We start from the raw sequence: 23,300 nt of genomic DNA, 5'->3' as shown, positions 1-23,300 counted from the left end.
CCAAAAAAGGCTAGAGTAGATCCAGATGCCACTGAGGCAAATTTGAGTTGGACAGATGCCAAGCCATCTACGTCGTCGGCGATTAAGTGTGGCTGACGTTAAACTTCCTTACAATGATAATTTGCGTCTCCTCAGAAATACTGCGGTGCACATGATAAAATGTATCGCCTGAACCTGCAACAACATTAGGCAACCAGAGACCGCCAGTAATGTTAGCACCAGATCCTCCATTTTGGTCTCACCGCAAACTCAAAAGATTGCAGGCGGAAATAATATCCGGATTGGAGAAAAAAAGCGGTTACACGACAAAACTTTCCGGATTCAAAAGTTCTCGGATTCAAAGTTCCCACTTTAAATTCCGGATTCAAAATCTCGAGACACGACAAAACCGGGAAGTTTTTATTTCGGACTCGTCCACTTTCGTGTAAACGGCAAAATCAATCCGGAGTAGTATAGTGGTTACGGTGTCTAAATCGTCAACCCTAGAGCCTAAAAATCTGAAATAATCCGTGAAAAATATATAACTCTAATCTGTAAAACTGATCTGTAAAAATTATCTGTAAAAATTGCTCTGGAATAAATCTCTAAACTGATATGATAAAATCCAAAGATCTAAAAAAATCGAGGAATTTTTAAACTTTATGGAAAAATTAAAATCATAAAACAAGGCTTAAAATGGCTTCTTCTCAATCTTGTTTTCAAATTAAAACGCTTAAATTTTTTAAAAGTGCTTACAGAAACATTAAGTATAAAAATTAAGAATGCGTATTTCTGAATCCGAAAAAATATTTATATACAATATGAATAAAGAAAATTACAAAAAATTTGATAAAGTACCTAAAGAAAAAACACGTAATAAAATTATGGAGAGTGATTCCAGATCAAAAAATATATTTACATATAGCATAGATAATATGAATAGACAAAATTTAGAAAATCTTTATAAAGATCAACTTATTGAAATAATACTTAATTAAAATCAAACACCCTTTATAAAATATCAACCTAAAACATTAAATCCTAAATTTAAATTTGCTCCTGTGTTTAAAAATGTTAAAAAAATGGTTCAAATTTATGAAGATAATATCATCAAACCACCTAAATCTACATCTACATTTATTAGTCTTGCAAGGGGGGGCCATCAAGCAAGACATAAAATAACAATAATAATTAACAAAATGAGATAAAAAACTTAAAGATAAATGATATATATATATACCATATGTTAAAGGTTAAATTCCTTAATTGCATCTTTAAAATTAATTAATTTATCAATTCCTAAAAAACTATTTGGTAAGGAGTTCCAGTCTTTGATTGTTCTACAATAAAATGAATTCTTATACGTTTCAGTGTTCGGTTTTATTTCTACGTATTTATCCTTATGATATGATCTTAATTGACGGTTTTTCTTCTTCATATAATTTGGGAGTTCCATCTGGACTTCGCCATGGAGAATCTTGTATAACATGGTTAAGCGTGCAGACTTTCTTCTTTTCTGTAATGGAGGCCAGTCCAAATCATTTAGAAGATTTAATACAGTCCCTGGTTTACGCTCCCAAAAATTTTTTGCAAACCGTGCAGATCTTCTTTGAACAGCTTCAGTTTGATTATGTGTTTTTCCTTCCAGGGGTCCCAGACTGTACTTGCATACTCGAGTTGCGGTCGAACTAAGGACTTATATGACAGTTCTTTGATAGATTCGGGACATTTTCCAAGATTCCTTTTTATAAGAAACCCAAAGTTCTGTTTGCCTTATTAGTCTTCATATCAATATGATGACTCCAGTCTAGTGAACTTGACAATTCCACCCCAAGGTACGGATAGTGTGACGCAGACTCCAAAGTATGACCCATTAGCTTGTAATCGAAATTTATTGGATGAGATTTCCTGGTAACTCTCATAACAAAACATTTGTTGGGGTTGAATTGCATGAGCCATTTTTTTGCCCATTGTTCAATTGTAGAAAGATCAAGTTGGAGTTGACCAGCGTCCAGAGTCGACTCAATGATACTATGGAGGATAGTATCATCAGCAAATAATCGTATAGCAGAATTGCAGTTATCCCCAATATCATTTAAATAGAGAAGAAATATTAGGGGACCTAAGACTGTCCCCTGGGGGACACCAGATGACACATGGACTGCAGGAGAAAATATTCTATCTACTACAACAGATTATTCTCTACATGTTAGCCAACTAGTAATCCGGCTTTTGAGATTACCCCTTATTCCATAATAGTCAAGTTTACTAATTAATCTCTGATGTGGGACAGTATCAAATGCCTTGGAGAAGTCCATAATGATTAGATCTGATTGATTTCCATTGTCAAGGGCTCTTCCAATTTCTTTTATTGTTGTGACTAGCTGGGTTTCACAGGAGAGTTTCCTACGAAAGCCATGTTGAGATTTAATAAGGATGTTCATTGAGTCTAGATGGGCCATAATATCATGAAAGATTATATGCTCTAGTATTTTACATGACACAGCTGTCAATGAAATTGGTCGGTAGTTGGCAGGTTGATGTTTATCACCTTTTTTGAAAAAGGAGTGATATTTGCTTTGACTAGTAGCTACAGATTAGGTGTAGAGAAATTGGAGAAAAGGTGCAATTTCAGCAGCCGCTTCCTTTAAAACCCGGCACGGAATAAGGTCAGGACCATTAGCTTTGTTAGGATTGATATTGGCCAGTAGTTTGATTATGCCTGATACATCAAACACAGAAGATGGAATGTCTGGATAGGGGCTAGGGCCAAGTGATGGTTTATTATCAATTTGTTCCTGTGTAAAGACAGACTTAAATTGATTACTTAGTAGGTTAGCCTTCCCAAGACTGTCAGTCACATCAGATCCATTATCTTTAAGTGGTGCGACTCCAATATCATGTGATTTTTTTGGTCTTATATAAGACCAAAAACCATGTTTCACCAAAAACCTGTTCCACCACCAAGAACAAAAAGGCTTACCAAATTAATTGAAACAAACAGAGCTTTGAAAAGATATACGAGATCGTATGAAATAAATATTAAAGATGAAAAAGATCCATTAATTCAAATGAAAAGCACAAGAGTAGTTACAAGAAAATCTATTGAAAAAGTATTAAAAGAAATGAAAGGAATAAAATTAGTTGAATCAGTAAAAATAAATTTTGAAAAAGTCAATCCTGATGGTGAACATCAAATTAAAGAAGTTTATTTTAATAGTAAACCTCAAATAATAATAAATGAAATAAACATAGAAGAATATTTACAACATAGAAGAATCTTTACAATCGACAGAGCAAGAATTATTAAATAAAATAGCACAGTGGATTTCAGAAGGATCTGGTTGGATTATTGACTCAGTTGATAAGCATTATTTAAATTTCAATTATCATAATCTAACAAAAGGTTCATCTTATATTGAACTACCACAAGAATTAAGGAATCCTAAAAAAGGTTTGATTCATTTACAAAATAAGGATAATGAATGCTTTCGTTGGTGTCATATTCGACATTTCAATCCATGAGATAAGTATCTTCAGAGATTTAAAAAGTTGATAAAAAGTTCGTGGAAAAGTTAAATTATTCAGGAATTGAATTTCCAGTCAAACTTAGTCAAATAAATAAAATAGAAAAGCAAAATAACATAAATTTGAATGTATTTGGATATGACAATCGACAAAGATATCCACTTTACGTTAGCAAAGAAAGAAATGAAGATCATTTGAATCTTTTATTGATAACAAATGAACATGATTCACATTATGTTTTAATAAAAGTTTTCAACAGATTAATGCATGATATAACAAAAAATAAAGGTAGAAAGCATTTTTGTTATTATTGTTTTCAATATTTCAGTTCTGAAAGAGTTTTAAATAATCATAAAGACAATTGCCTCGTTATAAATGAAGCTCAAGCTGTTAAAATGCCAACTAAAGACAATAACATATTGAAATTTAATAATCATCAGAAACAATTACCAGTTCCATTTGTTATTTATGCTGATTTTGTAGCTATCACAGAGAAAAGTCATGGATGTCAGCCTTTTGATAAAAAATCATTCACTCAAGCTTATCAAAAATTGTGGATACGGTTACAAAGTTGTTTGTTGTTATGATGATAAATACACAAAACCAATTAAAATATATCGTGGTGAAAAAGCCGTTTATAAATTCAAGGAAAAAAATGCTTGAAGAAGTAAAATATTGCAAAAGTGTTATAAAATCAAAATCCAACAAACCACTGAAAATGACTGAAGAAGATGAAGAGCAATTTAAAAATGCCGTCGCTGCATCCGAATGCAATACAATGTCTAAGCATTGCTATCTTTGCCTTTTAAATGCTTCAGATTGTCGATAAAAGAAAATAGCGTAAAATGAGTGTTGTTTTGAAATATACAGTGTAACCTTTGAGAATTACAAAGCCTTTCACCCAAGTGCCGCGATTCCGTGCATCTTTCAACAAAACCGTTTTTACGCGAGCTCAGATCTAATATCTGCTCTTAACGTATGTGTGTAGGTATGTATTTCGACATGGCACCCCATACGGTGCACACAGAACTCCGTTTTGAAAACTGCCGATATGTTTCGATTTTTCTTCCATTTTAATTACTTCGTTTCCATTTAGGACAACAAATTTTTAAAAGATTTTCGCATAACTCCATAGTATTGTAAAACAAAGCTGTAGTCCTAAAGGCAATCTATTGTTTTGGTGTTGTCTTCTTCTATCCAATACTATATGCAAAATGAGTATGAGGCCGTGCGAAAACCTTACCAAAATTTCAACTTAAATGATTATTTTTGATAATTCAGCGACGAGTATTCCGATGATTATATAGGTTTCTTTTGACATCAACACACAAAAAAGCAAAAGCGAAAAAAAATTATGAGCCAAAACAATAACATAATATATCTTAATATATAACATACTCATAATATATAACAATATATAACATACTTCATTGTGTATGCAGCTCTTGGATAAAGGAACAATAAGTGTCTCTATAATATTTTTCAAACTTACTCTCGCTATTGGCTGGTGGCATCGGAGTAAGGTACGGCAGAGCTAAAAAAGTTAAAATTCATTTCATCCTGTTAAGCGATACAGTTTAAAGTTATTTAGTTTTTTTCTTTCTGTTAGGAATCTTTGGGCGAATAGCACAAGGTGTCCTTTACTAACTAAGGGGAAAAATATCCATTTATCAAATTGCCTATAGCACATCTTTCAGTCTAAAGGACCTCATTCGCAGTTTGTGCATCTTCAAACTTAAGACGAAGGAGTGTTGTTCGTCATCTACCGTACAGGTCAGTTTTCATCCAAAACAATCATGTCCCCTTTGGTGATTGTTTCTTACTGGAAAACAAATACTTCGAGCATTCCTTAACTATGAAATTTCGAATGATGGTCTAAAACATTTTAAACAGAGCATCAGAATAACTATAATACTTTTTGTAGGTAGTCCAGATTGATTCAAGCACTGTTTCATACGATAAAGAGATGGAGGACTGTTCTCTTGATATAAGTTTGTAGATAATAAATGCATACCTGGCTGCAAGGTGCTGTCATATCCAAAGATTCCACGAGATCCGGATGAAGCAAATTGAACTCTGCTAATAACTGTTCCATTGAGCGCATTCACTTTGAAAACTGTATCTTCCTGCCATCCACCAACGAACAAAAATGAGGACGTGAAAGCGACTCCAAACAAGTTAGTTACGGTTCGTATCCGACTCAGTAGTACTCTATTGTTGCCTCCATAGTCAACAGATTCTATGGTGTTATTAGTATAGTCCACCCAAAAAACAAGCCTGCGCTGTCTATCCAGGGTAATGCTATGTGCGCTTGAGAGATCTGACGATGCTATAACCTCACGCTGTGTTCCGTCCAAATTTGATTTCTCGATTTTCTGCATGGCTGGCCAAAACATCAATCTGTAAAGTAAATACCTTTAAGGTCAATTTAGGCTCAATAAATATTTTCGCTGTTTTACCCCAAAGCTCCTCGCTTTCTACCGCGACTGAGCTAGATACACTAGGTGAAATGGCACTAAACACGTTAACAAGAAAAACGAGAAAAAAAGTGAAGGGATTTTTAAAGCCACAATTTACTTATACAAGATATATTATTTCTAATAAATAGTGTGCGTTTATTACTTAACAATTTGTTCATACGTCAGCATGCGTTCATCGAGATCTGAAGCACGCGGGAAGTTTTGGAGTTTGTGTAACTTCTTGAGTGCTCTCCAAACTTCCCAAGTTGTTCAAATCTCGATGAACGCACTGCTGGCGTATGAACCAATTGTGTTATAACATTTTCAACCCGATGGTTTAAATGTTGTAAAAGGGTCAAAATTCCTTCTGCTACACTTCAGCGCGTAGATAATTTTGTTTCAGGAAAACATTTGCTACGCTGTAAAAGATCTTGTCTTAGATTGGTCAAAAAACTGACAGGTGAATTCATGTGTGTAAATGAACTTTATTTTTCTGATTGAATAAAAAATTCTCTCATGCAAAAGAAAAACAAAGATGCTGTTTCATTGGCCAAGTTACAACAGGCCACATCGTAATTTCAAGTGACAGAAAATTCGACTTACAAACAAATCTAGGAAGGCATCGCAAGGTTCCTAAACATTTTCTCGCTATCGACACCAAAGAATATTTCAAACATACTTTTATGGTATAAATACTTGAAAAAATTTAAGCTGAAAAACATGCCAGAGTCCAGTCAATGTCCGTTGCTGGAATCTGAACCAAAGTTGATGTGGACATGTGCTTGTTGCTTCGTGCAGCTGTTGAAGAGTGAGCCAAGATAGCTGCTTGATGTTGTTGCCGCTGTCATCTCGATCTTTTCTTGAATTTGAGTGCGGGTGTTAATGGCGGTGCCAGAAGAATTAGTGCTTTGAGCTTTCAGACTTCTTGAAAAAAACTACACTGCAGTGTTGTAGTTGTAAAGTGGAAGAATGCGTATTGTAGTGCGCCAGGCTCTGCTCACTACGGTGACCAGATATTGCCCTAATATGGCGATTTTGTAATCCGGTATTTGACCACGAGATGATCGCAGCGGCCCTAACGCTGTGGTTGGTGTGCATTTTCGACAGTTTTGCAGCCTCGCTGATGCTTTTCGTCATGTTGTCGAGCTTGCTGACACCGATCGGTCGAGAATTGTACCAAACGTCATCATCGTAATTCCACTACTTCTTTGGATATTGAGAAAATGCATCGCTTTTAGAATTCAACTTCGAGATAATAGCTGCATGGCTTCGTAACCGTCGTTTCCATCAAAGGCTTCGTAAATCCGTGCCAGTTTTTCATTGCTTGGGAGATCGCTTACACCTCCGGGATGATTTTTAGTTACCTCATCATCCGTCATTGTGACGAACCTTCTTCTAGATGCATCCGCTTCAAATGTAAAACTAGATCTTTTGAGCTCCCTTTGCCCTTCTCTTCCTCTCCGACAAAAAAAAAACAACAAAAAAAAAAAAACAGGACAACATGAAACCACCCATTTCGAAGCAAGGAAAGAAGGTTAGTGACTGCGATGGCTTAAGAAGCTTTAAGTTTCATCAAATCTTCATTTTCAATCGCTAGCTTGTGCTTTACATTTTCTTTTCCTTGGCGCTTCAAGCTTTTGAACGAGTGTCTGAGCTCAGTTTAAGGTCACAGTTCAGAGGAGGCGCATTCAGGTACCTTTCGAAGGAATGCCGGAAACCTAGAAGAGTGGATTTACCGTACGGCTCACCAGATCTGTTTCTTGCTTCGGCATAAAATCTTCGTAAGTTTGTGTCCAGTTGTCCAACAGTCATTTTCTCGATTGCTGTTTCAATTTTTTTCTCGTTGCACCGAGCTTGAATAAAGACAAAAACATTGCGGGTTAAATTTTTAGAATATGCATATATACTTTCATATACAATACATTGTATGTTTAAAATTACATCAGTCGAAAACCGCGACAGTTAAGTACTAGTCACGAGCCGCTCCTTTGAAATGTTTACATTGCTCACAGGTTACTGCACTAGGACTATTGTTTTCATAGCAACTATAAAAAGAAAAAAATACTCTTAAAAACATTTGCGATAAAAGTATTTACCTTTGAATGTTCCAACGGACCAGTTTGTTATTTGGTTGGTTCTTTCAGAGTTTCTCTCAGCCAAGATATTTTCCAATTCCGACTCACTCAGAGTTGCGAAACGGAATGACGGCCGCGCTTGTTCGTTGTTTTCTTTTACTTTTCGTTCTTCTTGGGGAGTTCAAAAATCCATTCTCAAAGAAAAAGTAGGCAGTTCTTCCTCATCAGCCTGCTCACAATTTTCCATGTTTGGCGTAAATTGCCACCGAAGTCTTAAGCAGTTAAAATCTCAAAGTAAAAAAATCGCGGAGAAGATTTTCTTCTCGAGGAATTTGTTTGCTGAAGTCATGAGTGTGCACAATAGGAATTTGAAGCACGCTCGCGCAATTGAATTTGATTAGACAAACTTACTAGCTATATTATAAAAGTTATTTAGTGAATAGTTTGCTATACTCAGGGTTTATTAGCACTCCAGATTGCATTGTGTTACAACAAGCCGATGTCGAGCACAGAATGCAGTTCTTGCTTTTTATTTTCAGTGTTTAGTTTTACCTCTTAATCTCTGTGATTGACTAACATCTGATTTCTCTTTACATACCAACCCTGATTTTCACTCATTAAGGTAACGAGAACAAAGGAAATGATCAACAAGTAGAGAACCTCTTGAATTTATGACAAAGTCTTCTTGTTAGATTTGTCAGAACCTTGGGAATCGTTTAAAGAACAGTTTAGAGAAAATACATAATGACGTTAAGGTGTAAAGGCTGAATTCGTGGTCTTTCACAACAATCAGTTTTAGGCGAGTAACAGAGTAATGGCGGTAGCGCAAAAGTTCTCATGGACGACCACGTAAAATACTTAAGCCTGAAAGTTCCGACAACCATCTAACCCGTGTTCGTAACCAGGAACTTCGAACTAGCCTGACATTGCAGTCATACGAGCAATGGTATTGATGTGATCTTTCAATCGTATTACCATTATGGTCGGTTGTTCATTTATATCACTAACCTGTTCCACCTGGTTACCTTGACAATGGCGTCAAAATGATGGGAATTGCGGAGACACTTACCCTTGCTGTGGGTCGACAGCAACTCCCTTTGGGGACTCTGTCGTAAAATGGACAATATTGATGTTGTTTCCCTCAAAGTCTGATACCGAAATTGTTTTCTTGTGATTGTCAGTCCAATACAACCGCATTGAGACCCAATCCACTGCCAGTCCCACACAGTGCGTGTCATTGTGGATAACTGTAATGTTTGTACCATCCATATTCGAGCGTTTGATTTTATGTTCTGCTCGATCACTCCAAAATAAGTATCCCAGGTTGTAATGAACGTCTACATAATAACCATGAGCAGGACTTGACAGATTGGAAATGACTGTAAAACTTGACTGGTTATTGTAGTCTAGTGCCAATATGCGTTGTGGAGTTGAAATTAAAAGGCATGGAGTGTCGCACGGACGCCTTAAATCTTGAGAAAAAAAAGTAGTTGCAAAAGCAAATGAGTTCATCATATTCTGGATGAGTTTTACGAAATCAGTTAAGGATGAAATCAATACCAATCGACAACAATTTTCAAACATTTGGTTATCAAAAACCTCGAATAAGTCTTCTTGTCGCCCTCACTAAGAAACGCTCTGTCTAACGATTCTAACTCCACTTCTCTCCCGCTTCCTGCAGGCTATCTATAGTACTTCCTTGATTGCGCATCTGGATTAGACAGCATTGCTTATACAGCCGTGCTTTCCCTATCCAGTAAATCTAGTCTTTATGGTGATGCCTCCAGCGCGTTTTTTCAGTAATATTTTAACCCCCCTACTCCCCCTTCGCTTTCATTGCTGATACAAAAATAAATTGCCGAGCGGTTAGTAACAATGCTTACTGACATTTAATGATATCGATTGACTGCTGATTGTTTTTTTGTTTCAACGCCAGACACGCACTGGATCGTTTTGTTTGATCAATCGATAGCAGTGTGCGATAAATAACGATCGGTTTGACTGAATTAGCCTTCGAAAGAAATTGATGAAAAAGGTTGAAGCTATCAGGTGTTGAGAACATAGCTACAGCTGAGGGAAAACACGACTCGACTTATTTCAATTCACCCATTGTACATTTATTCATCATCATATTGAAAAAATCAGAATAAAGTACATGATTGATATTTTACAAGGAAGTACAGTTTTTTTTTTTTTTTTTTTGGAGTGGAGCACTGGGATCCGAAGGAGATACTCAGAGCTTTTCATTAGTTTTAAACCTTACCGAAAGGGTTATTTGTATCATAGCTTTGTCATTTGCGGTAAAACAATTCATTTGCGTTTCTTGTTTAGTGGACCCTTGTACAATAATTAATGATCCTTCACGTCTATGTCTGAGCTACATGTAAATTTGACTCATTTTGGTGGCAAAAATTATATAATGGTGACGAGGAGTTAAAAATAGGGTTTCTAATTTTACTCGGGAAGTGAAATCCACATAAAGAAACTTTTCACACACGCGACCAGCTATCTTGTTTTTACGTTGAAACAAAGCAAAGAATTTGCTCCAACTTGAGTTCAACTCTTGCACGGCTAACTTAAAACATAATTATGCTCGAGCTTTCATCGTTTAGGAACACTAATATGGCTTCCGTGACGACACTTAAAAACACCCTAAACAAAGGAAATTGAGAAGGACTCATTTGACTTTCACATAGAGTTGTAAATCAATTTTATCCGCAGTAACAGTAATCTGTCCAGCAGCGTTTATTAACGTTAATAATGCATGGCTAAAAAGCACTAGCCCTGCAATGTGGTGTTTTAGAACTTTTTGCGTGGAAAATGCAGTATTCATTTCACTTTCACGGCTTTGAAACATTTACAGTTTCACAATGTCTCACTCTAAAATGAGTACCGATGTATTCCCATTTGAATTTGCATAGAATCCCTTATTTAAGGCTGGGTTTTGCTCTCATCACAAGACACTAACGGTTAGCTCATAAAATTTTTGTCAATGCCAAAAAAAAAAAAAAAGCAACCACTTGACGCCATACGTTTCCAAAGAGGGCTTGTGAGCTTTCCGTGCATTTGAATCCCTTCACATCACTCCACTACTTAATCCACACCGGCAGCTTTCGACCCCGAAATGTATTCTATTTATATACCTAGAATGAGGATAGTTTTACCCAAATCATGTTGGAATAAAAAATGAAACAGAACACAGCATTCCAGGCAACAAAAGCAGGAACGAAGTGATTATATCAGTTCACAGTAATGAGTGTTATCTAAAACTAAAGTAAGAGTTCAACCAAGTGACTGTTTTGCTTTTAATTTGTATTGAGACAACAGGCACTTGTCAATAACCCTCCCTAAATCTTAAATGACTGTTTTACACCTGTGTTGCATTTTCAGCCGTGTATGCAGTTTCATGTCCGATTCGACGAAGATCTGAAGAACCTTTTTGACTGAAGTGGGTAACCGCGGCAGAATTTCAGCGGATTTCTCTTGGTTACGTCACTGGTGACATTCGAGGCGGTCATGGAGGGTCATTAGGAGGAGGGATCTCACAAGCGCGGGCCAAGCGAAAGGTGGAAGACTTGAAAGAGACCCCACCGTGCAGAGAAACTGGAAGTTAAACAAAAGAAGTTCGAAAAGATACGCAAAGTTACATCTTTAGCCATATAAACTATTGGTTTCGATGCTGACTTGAAATAGACCGCACCTTTACCACTAACTTTGATTAAATCGCATTACATGTACTTTTATGTTTTAAATCTCTGCCTTATCCATCACTAGCCATCCTTATCCATCACCATGAGGGAAAACATAAATGCAGAGAGCAAACAAAAATAAAAGAAATTAAAACAAACAGTAAAATAGGAGAAATACATATCAGCATAGGTCAACGTACCTAACATTTTTGCAAACGGAAAACTCTTAAAAGTTAATGGGTCTTAATTAACATATGGAGCTTTACGTATGATGCACGATCCTTGCAGTAGAGAGCGCTATTTATGCAATAGCGAAAATCAGACCTGAAAAAAATTAGGCCTGTAAGGGATTCGAACCACTGACCTCTGCGATATTAGTGCAGCGCTCTACCAATTGAGCTAACAAGCCAACTAAGAGCAGGCCGTTAAGTTGCATAAATAGCTCCTCTACTGCGAGGATCGTGCATCATACGTATCTATAACCGCAGTTCAAAATATATGAACTTCATATATTCATTCTATATGGAGCTTTCTTCGATAAAGGGTGAGTTAACTAATCTTTTCTTATCAGTCAACAGTTTGTCGGGCCGTTTACATCACCTTTTACTCAGCATTGAAACCACTGATATGAATAATAAAGCGGAAACGAAAATTCATCGTTAATTAATTAATAATAATAATTAATTAGTCTTAAACACAGAGACAGCGACGATGTAATCCACGATAGTGGGTCACCTATGCACGTGATTGACTGTTAAGCTACGAAGAGGGGTGCTGCAGCGCTATAAGATCGACTATCGTGATCTACAACCACTACGCACCATAAAAAGATTATTGACGATCCTGTATCGATTAGAGATTTAAGATCATCTCGATCGTACGTCAGCGGATCAATGTACATTTACATTTAGATATACCGTGTAGAAAGATAAATGCTGCAACGATATTAGATAGCATATCGCAATCTACAGTCACTGAAAAGTAAACTATTATACATAGACTAACATGGAGTTTGCTAGTTTGTTGCTCGATAGAGTTACCGATTCCAATATGGCGATAACAGTTAAGGTGGCTTCTCAGAAAAGAAACGCTATGGAACAATTTTTTGGAAACTTTCCTTAACTGTTCCTTACCAATCTGTTTCGAGAGCAACAATAAAAAGGATAGGTCACCGTACATGCTAAAGATCTAAAAATATAATGGGCCAATCTTACTCCATTTAAGCCCGGTGCATTGGTACTAATCACGCGTGTTGTTTCATTGGTTCACGGTACAGTTTTTGGTAATAAGAAGTAAAGGTATTTAAGTAACAGTTTCAAAAAACTTGATCGGTAGAGAGTTTCGAATGAATGGAGCAATGTAAGTCATAATTTGTATCCTCGAGTTACAGGTTTCGTCCATGAAAAAGTCATAAGTGTTTTAAGAAACAGCTCTTGGTGTCGACGGGCGGGTTGAATAATTTGTCTGTTATATACTAGATGTTAGAAGGATATTGGGAGAAGAATTATAAAAGCTGACGTTTCTAGAGATGCCCCTTGGCCCGGACAAAGCAACGTCTAAATAAGTAAGTAACAACTTTATTTAGAGAGGGTAACACATAACAGATAAAAACTGACGAACCAGCGGCCCTCTATCCTAAGTTAAAAGTTAAAAATTATTTACACTTATAAGATAGTAAAAAACAAAAACAAATCTAGGTGAAATTTGGATATGCACAACTAAAAACTAAGCTAAGAGTCTTTGGATAAAAAATATTTTGAACAGAAGATTTAAAAGAGCCAATGGAGTCTTTCCTACGAATGTCTAAAGGGATGCTGTTCCATAGTTTTCCTCCACTGGCCTGAAAAGTCTAAGCATTTGCAAAGGCGAATTTTTCTTTTTTTTTCTTTTGAACGTCCAAAAGAGTCCACATAAGATCGCGATGCACGTACTTATGCTGATATAGTCCTCTCTGGTCTGGACAGTCATGCTATTAGACACAGGGTTACCTTTCCTCTGATGGCATGACTAAATTACGGTAAGTTGATACCAATCGCATTGAACATGACAAGGTGATTCTTGCCCCGCTCGTGCAAATTTATTACCTTAAATTATTTTGTCAAGGGCCATGGTCCTTTACTGAAGATCAGCTGAATTTCAATCTTCCCAAACAAGTTTTTTTTTCTAGTGTCTGGCTGATTAACCCTATGGAAGAATGCGAAGAGTTGAGGCTGTTTCAGAAATGATCCTCACAGGTGTGTTGCAAATTGAGCAATGCCCCTTGCTAGTAAGCTGCAATTTGAGCAACGATCCTTGGTGGTGAGCTGCAATTTGAACAATGATCTTTGCTACTCCCAAATTAACTACGAAGCCACTTGTTGGGAGCGGGCTACACAAGACGGTTTTTTCCCTCTTCGCAGCGATTGCTTACCTTGCCTTATTCTCTGTGGTTCATTTCCTGCATATTCCAAGCTGTCCTTGTCTGCGGCGATATTGCAACGAAGCCCTAAAGCTTCGGGGGAAATAAGCTCACCAGAAAATTAGCCCTCGTCATGAAGAAAAACCGTGATATGGGACCTGAACGCACCACTCGTTACAGTCGGTATCAGTTTCACTGATTGGACTAAATATTGCTCAATGTAAATGTATCGTTACACAGACAGTGAAGATCTATTCTACGATGGAAAATCGCTCAATGCGAATTTTTTTTTAGAAATGTACGTCCCCTGACAGACAGCAACCTAGAGGAGATCCGAGCAATGCTGCGACAACAGAAAAATGACCGGGACAGACTGGATATTCTGATCCTATCGGAGACCTTCTGCTGTCAAAAAGTCCTTGATTCCATCTATGGCATTCACGGATTCCAGCTTCATCGAAATAGACTTGGAAAGTCAAGCGGTTGAGTTCGAGCCTAAGGCGAAAAAACGCAGAGACCATGAAGCTGACGACCTTGAAATTCTATTGCTTGAAATCTGCCCCCGCAAATCAAAACGATTCCTTTTTATTTGCAGTATTTACAGGCCTCCGTCGGACAAATTACTCTCCACCGAGACTGCCCTAATTCGAGTAGTCGACCAACTACTCCTTGACTTGGACAAAAACAAGTGATGTAGATCCACATCAGCCCTTCGGCCGCCAAACAATCCCAACCTACCTATCAAATAAGTTTACCTTACCTTACCTTACAAAGCTAGTGTTTACTAACCACAAGAAAGCATTTTACCTTATAGTCTCCTCCTCACGAACGGCGCATATTACACTACAATGCAATGATCAAACAACTAAAATTTTTTACGACCATAGTTACTATTAGTTGTTGAATCATATCGACAGTGTGTTCCACTTAGTTACCCTTGCAATGGCGTCAGAATGTTAGGTTACTTGAAAATAGTTACCTTTGGTGTGGGTCCACAACAATATCTCTCGGGTTTAATGTAGATAGGACAGTCGTTTTGCTATTTCCCTCGAGATCTGATACTAATATGCTACGATCGCTGTAGTTTTTCCAATACAACTGCAACGAGTTCCACTCCATTGCTAGTCCAAAACTGTACACATAATTGTGGATCACTGCAATGTTTGTGCCGTCCATATTCGAGCGCTTGATGTTTCTTTCTCTCACATCACTCCAAAATATGTATCCCAGGTTATGATGGAGATCTAAAGCCAAAAGTTCTGACAAATTGGAAATGACTGTATAGCTCGAGTTGTTATCCAGGTCTACAGCAACTACACTGCCATACGTTGAAACCAAAAGAAGTGGAGAGTTGCACGGACGCCTCGATACTATAGAAACGGAAATATATACGAAAAATTAATTACACTCATTACTCTCTAGATGTATTCTTGGTAATCAGTAAGGGGAAGAAACCAGGCCTAAATGAATGATGATAAATAGCAATCGATATCAAATTCTGATCAATTGTTATTGAAGAGTAAATGTATGCTTTACATTTACCGTAACAGTTACAAGAAGCCCTCATTTTCTCCAGGTACCCTTGCTGATAAGCAGCCCGCATGGAGCTGTTAGATTTTATGAGAAAAAAATCTTCCCATTACTCAAAAACTGTAAACTAAATGTTTTACTAATCTTCATTTGGACTGACAGCGATGCAGTACAAAGTATACTTGTATTTGAAAACCGAACCAGTCTTCAACCTTGCTTGGTGCATGTTATCCATTAAATCTGGGAGAGGAAAATGACTGCGGCACATTTGGTCCCCGGAAATGTTTTCCACAAGCCGCCTTACCAAGTGACGAGTTACTTCAAAATGGTTGCACATTTTCTTCCTGTTTAACACCATGTACGCACATTATTCCTTCTTTGACGAATCCGTTAGCCATAAGGCAAAGAAATTTGGAAGAATCAGTTGCCTAACGCTTTTCAGATAACAATTGAAATTAGATAATCTAACCTATACATTCAAGACATTTTCGTGAAAAGTGAACGCATTGTAGTGTTCATAACAGAATGTGATCAAAACATATCTGACAGCTCAGCGATGAAACGGAAAACTGGGCAGGAAACATAATACTCACCCTTGTTTAAACAAGTGAGACTCAAAATGAAAACTGCGCAGAAAAAAAATAACATTACGTCGATGTCGTTTCATAGTTGCGTTCTTTGTGCTATGTCCAGGTTCAAGTAAAGTGATGCCCGTCTTTTCGAGCAATTGAGGACTACATTCAAAGTCCCTGATATTGAGAAAAGAAAGAGGCAATGGTGACGCGGAAATGAAGATGAACAACAGGGAACGTAACGCGCCGCACGGTTAGCTCAATGGATAGACCGCTGGACTGTTGTGCGGGAGGTCGAGGGCTTGAGCCCCAGCCGGAGCAACAATCAGGATCTTAAAGTAATTGAGAAGAGTTTGCTACCTTTCTATAACATCAAGAAATGGTTAGATATTCTAGTCTTCTCGGATAGGGACGAATAAATGGAGGTCCCGTCTCCTGCAGGGTTGGGGTAGGAGACGTTAATTTCCCACACACGAGATTACTGTGTGATGGATGTCCTTCCCTGGGGTGGGATGGGTGGGATATTGGGCGCACTTAATTTGGAGCCTCGCCCTGTTGTGCGACCCTCACCACACTCTGGTGCAAGTGATTAAATAAAGCTTTGGTCACAACCCAAGGGGAACAAGTATGTTTTTCTGATATGTACTATACAAAAAAACAAAATTATTTGAGGACAAAAAGAGAATTTGGTAAAAGATCAGTTTTCGACTGGAACTTATCGAAAACCTCGATGCACCGAACTGAGAAACAAACTCTTAAAAAAAGTCGAAAACATACCAAACGTATCACTTTCGTCTTGGATTGAGTGACAATTTATAGCAGAGACCAAAATCTACATCTTCACAGGGAGGCCTGTGAGCTCTAGTAATATTGTTTCTTAAATAAATCTTTTGGGTTCTCTGTCATAAATTTTACTAAAAATCTCAGTTCAAGTTGATGGGCCACGCTACTCGCTATCTTATCCGTAATAGACAGTAAAGAGAAAAGGTGAACTGTTTGCGTTTGTAAACAAAGTTTTAAACTGCTACTTAATCCATTTCTTGGTGTTATAGCTCATTCGGGCTCTGCCCTCATCAAGTTTCAAAAAAATACGAATAGAGCAGCAGCCACGATGCGCTTGACGTCATAATTTCCCAAACAAAGCTTTGCTGATGTAGTCACTAATCCGAGATACAGGTGTCAGTGGAAGATTCACTCCTTCCTTTCATTCTCCCTTCCATCGCTTCCTAACACCTTTTTCTAAATCCGCTGACCAGTATATAATGCGTTGCCAGTCATGTGACGAAGGGCTAACGCTCGAAACGTCAGCTCTTTTACTCGTTACATTGGCCAATTTACAATTTCGACTTAGTTGATATAACCAAATTACCTTGCTACCCCCACCGACGCAGCACCACAGTTTCTTTAGAAACTTTCAGACTTTAAACTCAAAAGAGGTTTGTCCACGAAGAAATTTATGCCAGAGGAAAGGTTTCTCAGCTCGTGGATCGTTTCTACACAGTCGACAGCGTATGATTTTTAGCTTGAAATTCCCACCGCTAAACTAATTCATCGCTGTTTATTGGAAGTAGTGCCCTGTCAGTGGTTGACCTGAACGTAACACCAGTACACGTGTGTTTGATATCGACAATCAGTCCCAAAGGGATCATGAAAATAATAGTGGCAATTGTTCAAGGTTCAACATGACGACCTTTACAGAGGCCAAATTCGAAAACTGTCGATAAGCGCTTCGATTCCATTTACGGCAACAAAGTTTGCAAAGATTTTCTTACAACCCATTCTATTCTTAAAAAGCCATAGCCTCACTGTTATATTTTCTCCAATAATATAGGTATAGTGAGCTATCGGACTGTGTCATACCTTTCGAGATGGCGCCCCGCACGGTGCACACAGAATCCCAGTTTAAAAACTACCGATGTGTTTCGATTTCTTCTCATATTAAGTACTTCGTTCCATTTATGATACCAAAGTTTACAAAGATTTCCGTATATCTCCATACTATTCTAAAAAAAAAGGCCGTTGTCCCTAAGGCAAACTTTTGGATTGCCATCGTTATCGCCTATTAAATACTGTATGCATCATGAGTATGGAGCTGTTCGGAAATCATACCCAAATTTTACGATTAGTGATTATTTTTGATAATTCAACGACAAATGGTCCGACAAAAGAAACCAAGAACAAAAGAATTTCGGCAAAACAGGATAACATAAGATATATTCACAGGTACACACTTCATTGTGTATGCAGCTCTTGGATAACGGAACAATTACGAAAACAATAGATTACCTTTGGGAATACGGCATTGTTTGAGAATGGTAGGGGGTTCTACGGAAATATTTCCCTTGGCTTGTCTTTCAATGCAGATATCGTCAAATATGAAAAAAAAAAAAAACGAAAAAAAAAAAACAACAACAACCTAAAGGTATGGTCGCACTAGTGCACAAAATAACTCCCGATATGATGAGTATCAGCAAAAAAAATTTTCTTTCCCGATAGAAAGTTTGGCATGATTGGGTCGTCAGACGTTAAAATTCATGCCACCATGCAATATGTCAACAAATTTCCGCATGAATATCAATTAATCTTTATTTATAGTCTCGTGTACGATCACAGTTGGACTAAACATTTCCGAGAACCGTCCTCTTTATCTCGGCATTAGTTTATCCCAAATCGCTGATCCAAATGCCAAACAATATTAGTTTGTTAAGCGATCAGGCAGGGAAATGAATCATAGGTCAAGAGACTGAATTTTTCAAAGAACAATTTAAATTTTAGTATGTTAATAAATCACAAGAGTGCAAGCCACAAAGTTATGCTGACAGGATAAAATAATTGGATCGCAATCTAGGTATCTTTGCGGAGACAGGGGAACTAAAAGAAAAAAATCAATATTTACCCGAATAGGTAGAAACTTTGTTCCAAAAGGCGAGACTTAGAAGGATGATTGCGCCGAGAAGTTTAAAACTCCTTCCGTCTCCTCCATAATGTGTTCCCACGGGTGTAACGATGCTACAGCTTAGTAATTTGAGTATTTACGATCAATTGAGGGCTGCATTTAAATTCCCGGATATTGTGCCTTGCAAGAAACATGGGTGGAAAGGGAGGGGGGGGTTAAGTGGAATGCCGGGGGGGGGTTTAAAGATATTCAGCGTGAAGCCTACCCTCTACCCAGATCTTCACGGCTAAGCGGTTGTAAGTAATTACAGTTGCAGGGTGGAATCTGGTCACGAGATTACGTGAAGACTCCGTCACAATTAAGGAGCACTTCCTAAGAGCGGTTCCGGGAAGAAAGTTACCAGAAAAGCGCTTTTAAACATAACAGTTTATAATTATGACCGACATAGTTCATTCTGGTGTTTTTCTACCATAATATTATATTGAGAAATAAATCAATTACCTGCCGAACCTCCAGAGGCCTCTCGTATCTTGTGAAAGAATGACATCTGGTTCCTTCTAGCCTTCGTCTGACTATTATTGTTACATACAGAAGACCTGTAGGGAACTTATTTTCCAATCTTCCAGATCAAACTGTTATTGACTGAATTGACCTTTGAAAAATAAAACTCAGAGGAAAATCATGGATAAGATAAATATAAATGCATAGCTTGGAAGAACTTCCATTCATGGGACCATCTTTAGCATAATACGAATACCGATGGCAAATGCTAGAGAGGAAAAATAGTTTGTGTAACAATATCTGATTGTGCGATTACATAATGCGACAATTTCAATGTCACGCGTTGTTCACATAGACCACTTTCATAAATGCCTGCCGTAGAAATATTCTTTTGTTTAAATTTGAATTAGCCCAACTAGCCTCGCTTGAGATAATGTTTCTTTTGAATTTTGTACTGGAGAACGAGACAAGTAGGGCTAATTTAAATTTAAACAAAAGAATATTCATCCTGCAGCCATTTATGAAAGTGGTCTATAACGTGAATCGTCTCGTGCAGTATCTTTCCCGCCACCTACTTGTGTATTACAGTGGTACTTAAATAAATGGTTGAGTTAAAACAACGCAACACTTTACAGCTTGATATCAGACTTGTTTCATTAGGAGGTCCTTTGTCATTTGGTCTACTTGTTCAAGTCCTATGACGGCTCAGTGCGGTCCAGACTGCCGAGATAAGTGTTGAAGAAAAGTTTCTTCTCATTCGTTGTAAGAGGATCAGGAGCGCTCGAATTCAGTTTTGTGGCGAGAGTTCAAATTTGTCGTTGAAAAGTAAAAACTATATTTTATACAAGGTTCTCTACCCTGATAAGTTTTGTCAGTTCATTTACTGACCATCTTTTGAGTTTCCCTTCTTTTGTCTGACTGAGTTAACCGTCTTAAAGTTAATTCAATTTTGTTCTATGCAAAGTACACACCGTGAACGATTTTTTATTCACAAATTGCGATGCAATAAGCGAGCGGGCGCAGATTTCTTGCAATCTCAGATTTTTACTAACTGACTGGCACACTTCAAAGATTAGAAACGAACGACTGTGAAAATAAATCGTTCGTTCAATTAGAAACACGGACAATAATATTTCACAAGGAAAATCTCAGTACACGTATGTTTCAAATAAATATCGCAACAACCGATAAAACCTTTGAAGAAAGAAGCTAAGTTGAAAAATGTGGAATCTTGAACGAAGATCAGTTCAATACCAAGAACCACAGGCAGCCCAAGCGTAGTGTGTCCGATTTTGGGGCCTAAAGTTAACAGCAATAACTAACATCTTATGATGACAGTAATAATTAACATCTAAGATAACAGCAATAACTAACATCTAAGATAACAGCAATAACTAACATCTTATGATGGAATTTCAAGCGTATTTGTGGGCCGTTAAAAAAAAAAAAGTAAAACATTTAAGAAAAGATTTAAAAGGATAATAAAAGCGAGGAATAAAACGTGTGAAGTCTACTTACCTTTTTTCCCTAGCCGCTTTGTTTCCAACGGTCGTTTTAACGCTGTTTTGGCTACCTTCTTTGTAACGCGTGCAGTGTCACCAGTTAACCGTATAATGGGAAAAATCATAAAAAAATTAAGAAAACATTAAAAAGGATAATAAAGGCGAGGAATATATCGTATGAAGCCTCTTTACCTTTTATCCGTAGCTCCTTTGTCGTTTACGGTCCTTTAACTCTGTTTTGGCGACTTTCCGGCATTGTAACACGTGTGGTGCTACTGGTCAACTGTGTATAAAAAAAACTCAAGGCTGGAAACTTTAACCTGTCCCGAACACCAACCGCCGCCACTCGCAGGCCGATAAAGTCGACCGATCTCCCTCAAATTTCCACCCGTGAGAGCGCTTAGCTATTACCTAACCGTTCCAGCGGCAAAAGTTTCCAAATTCCGCTGCATCGATCCAACAACCGCTCCGTTTTACCACCCACTCTGGCTAAATATCGCTTTGTAGGTACACGTTATTCTTTTGGCCTTACTACGGGATTTAAATATCATAGCGCATCTGATCAAATAAAAGACTCTCCAAGGGATTGTTAGGAAGGTTGTCAAAAGTGATACTGGGCAATGACACAACGATGTTAGATCGAGTATAGGGATATACAATCACTGAGAATCATTAGAATATCGACGATCCTTTTAGGACTGGCAATCGTCTAATTAATACCGACTCTTATAATCGTGTTTCGAGTAAAATCGCGTAACAAATGTAATTGCTTAACCGCTTATCCCTAAAAAAGAACGCTCCAACGATGTAAGATTGACAATAGCGATCTACAGTGACTGCAAGCCAACAAGACTATTGCAAATCCCGCATCGACTCGCGATCTAAAATTGTCAATCTACTGCGTTTTACGATCGAATATCAACTGATCTATGTAGAGATGACTTACAGCGACTGCAAGACATGACAAAGAATGCTGCATCAATTAAAGATCGACCATAGCGATCTACTATGATGGCAAAAAATAAAGACTTTTGATGATCCGGTATCGACTTGTAATCCAAGATGGTCATGTTATTGCGTTTTACGATAGTACATCGATTGATATACAAATGTGATAAATGAACCACGTAGCCATAAAAAGAGAACGCTGCAACGATATCAGATAGATCAAAGCGATCTATCATGATTGCGAGCAATAAAGTCCGTTGACGATCCTGTATCGACCTGTGATACAAGATGGTCAAGTTATTGCGTTTTACGATCGTACATGGATGATCCGATAACGGATATATATGGTGGACCTCACAAGCAAAAGAAAAAAAGATGTAACGTTGTGTGAACAGTAAAAAAAAAGTTTTTGATGATCTTGAATCTTTAAACAATCAAGATCAACAATTGAAAGTGTGCAGAATTTTCTAATGATAATTATGATAATTTAGAATTTGTATGAACTCAAGTGTTGCCAGATCTTATACCTGTACACTCAAGATCTGTTCCAGTCCAGGTTCCATTTGCCGTACATCTCCTCACTATTGAACCCATTGCTACAGATCCTTCCTTGCAAGAGAACCTGCATTCCGTTCCATGTAACATCTCCTTTGCATTAGTGTTACATCCTAAGAATACACCATAGGTTGGTAGTGACAACACTGGGCAGGCGACAACTAAACGAAAGACAAAAATTTAATAAGACGCCTTTGTTAACAGTCTCAGAGACGGAAAAGTAAAAGTGAAAGTGAATGTTTTCTACCGTCTGGGTGCTTTAGAGAGGGCCCTTACCGAAACCAACTCGTGCTCACAGATAGAAAGATAGATAGTTTATTGACTAAAAGCATAGCAGCCATAGGCTGAATTACGTCTAGCTGACAATCATTAATATATGTAAATATATATATACATATATATAGATATACATATAGACATCTATATATACAATAAGAAAACTATAAGGACGCTATAATTAAAAATATAAACGCCATCAATTAAATGACTGAGATAGAATAAATATATGAAAATCATATATTTTGAACTGCGGTATTTGATACGTATGATGCACGATCCTCGCAGTAGATAGCGCTATTTAAGCAATAGCCAAATTCAGGTCAGTGGTTCGAGTCCCGTACAGGCCTGATTTTTTTCAGGTCTGAATTTGGCTATTGCTTAAATAGCGC

General features: G+C 37.5%; 1 protein-coding gene, 1 non-coding gene and 1 pseudogene across 12 annotated transcripts in view; all 3 read right to left on the bottom strand.

The window, feature by feature from the left end:
- The window catches only part of LOC111332476 (low-density lipoprotein receptor-related protein 2-like), a 47,928-nt gene extending 25,349 nt beyond the window's left edge, over window positions 1–22,579 (bottom strand). For 4 of the 11 annotated variants that reach the window (XM_088760624.1, XM_088760625.1, XM_088760629.1 and 1 more), the window contains exons 1-4: window positions 15,108–15,248; window positions 9,111–14,623; window positions 5,522–5,907; window positions 5,000–5,041 (exon numbers count right to left, since the gene is read on the bottom strand). In XM_088760624.1, coding sequence (XP_088616750.1) covers window positions 5,000–5,041; window positions 5,522–5,907; window positions 9,111–9,625 — 943 coding nt within the window. In that variant the 5' untranslated portion in view covers window positions 9,626–14,623; window positions 15,108–15,248. Of the gene's footprint in view, window positions 1–4,999; window positions 5,042–5,521; window positions 5,908–9,110; window positions 14,624–15,107; window positions 15,499–18,516; window positions 18,582–19,126; window positions 19,601–19,627 lie in introns of those variants that run through there. The other 7 variants (XM_088760630.1, XM_088760627.1, XM_088760622.1 and 4 more) reach the window with 7 other exon arrangements.
- On the bottom strand, window positions 872–2,102 carry LOC148731659 (uncharacterized; annotated as a pseudogene).
- On the bottom strand, window positions 12,067–12,139 carry Trnai-aau (transfer RNA isoleucine (anticodon AAU)). Its single transcript has one exon. It is a non-coding gene; the product is annotated as a tRNA-Ile (tRNA).
- Window positions 22,580–23,300: the final 721 nt, after the last annotated feature.

This window comes from Stylophora pistillata, chromosome 5, assembly GCF_964205215.1.
Source record: "Stylophora pistillata chromosome 5, jaStyPist1.2, whole genome shotgun sequence".
Taxonomy (NCBI): domain Eukaryota; kingdom Metazoa; phylum Cnidaria; class Anthozoa; order Scleractinia; family Pocilloporidae; genus Stylophora; species Stylophora pistillata.
This window is presented reverse-complemented; position numbering and strand designations above follow the sequence as displayed.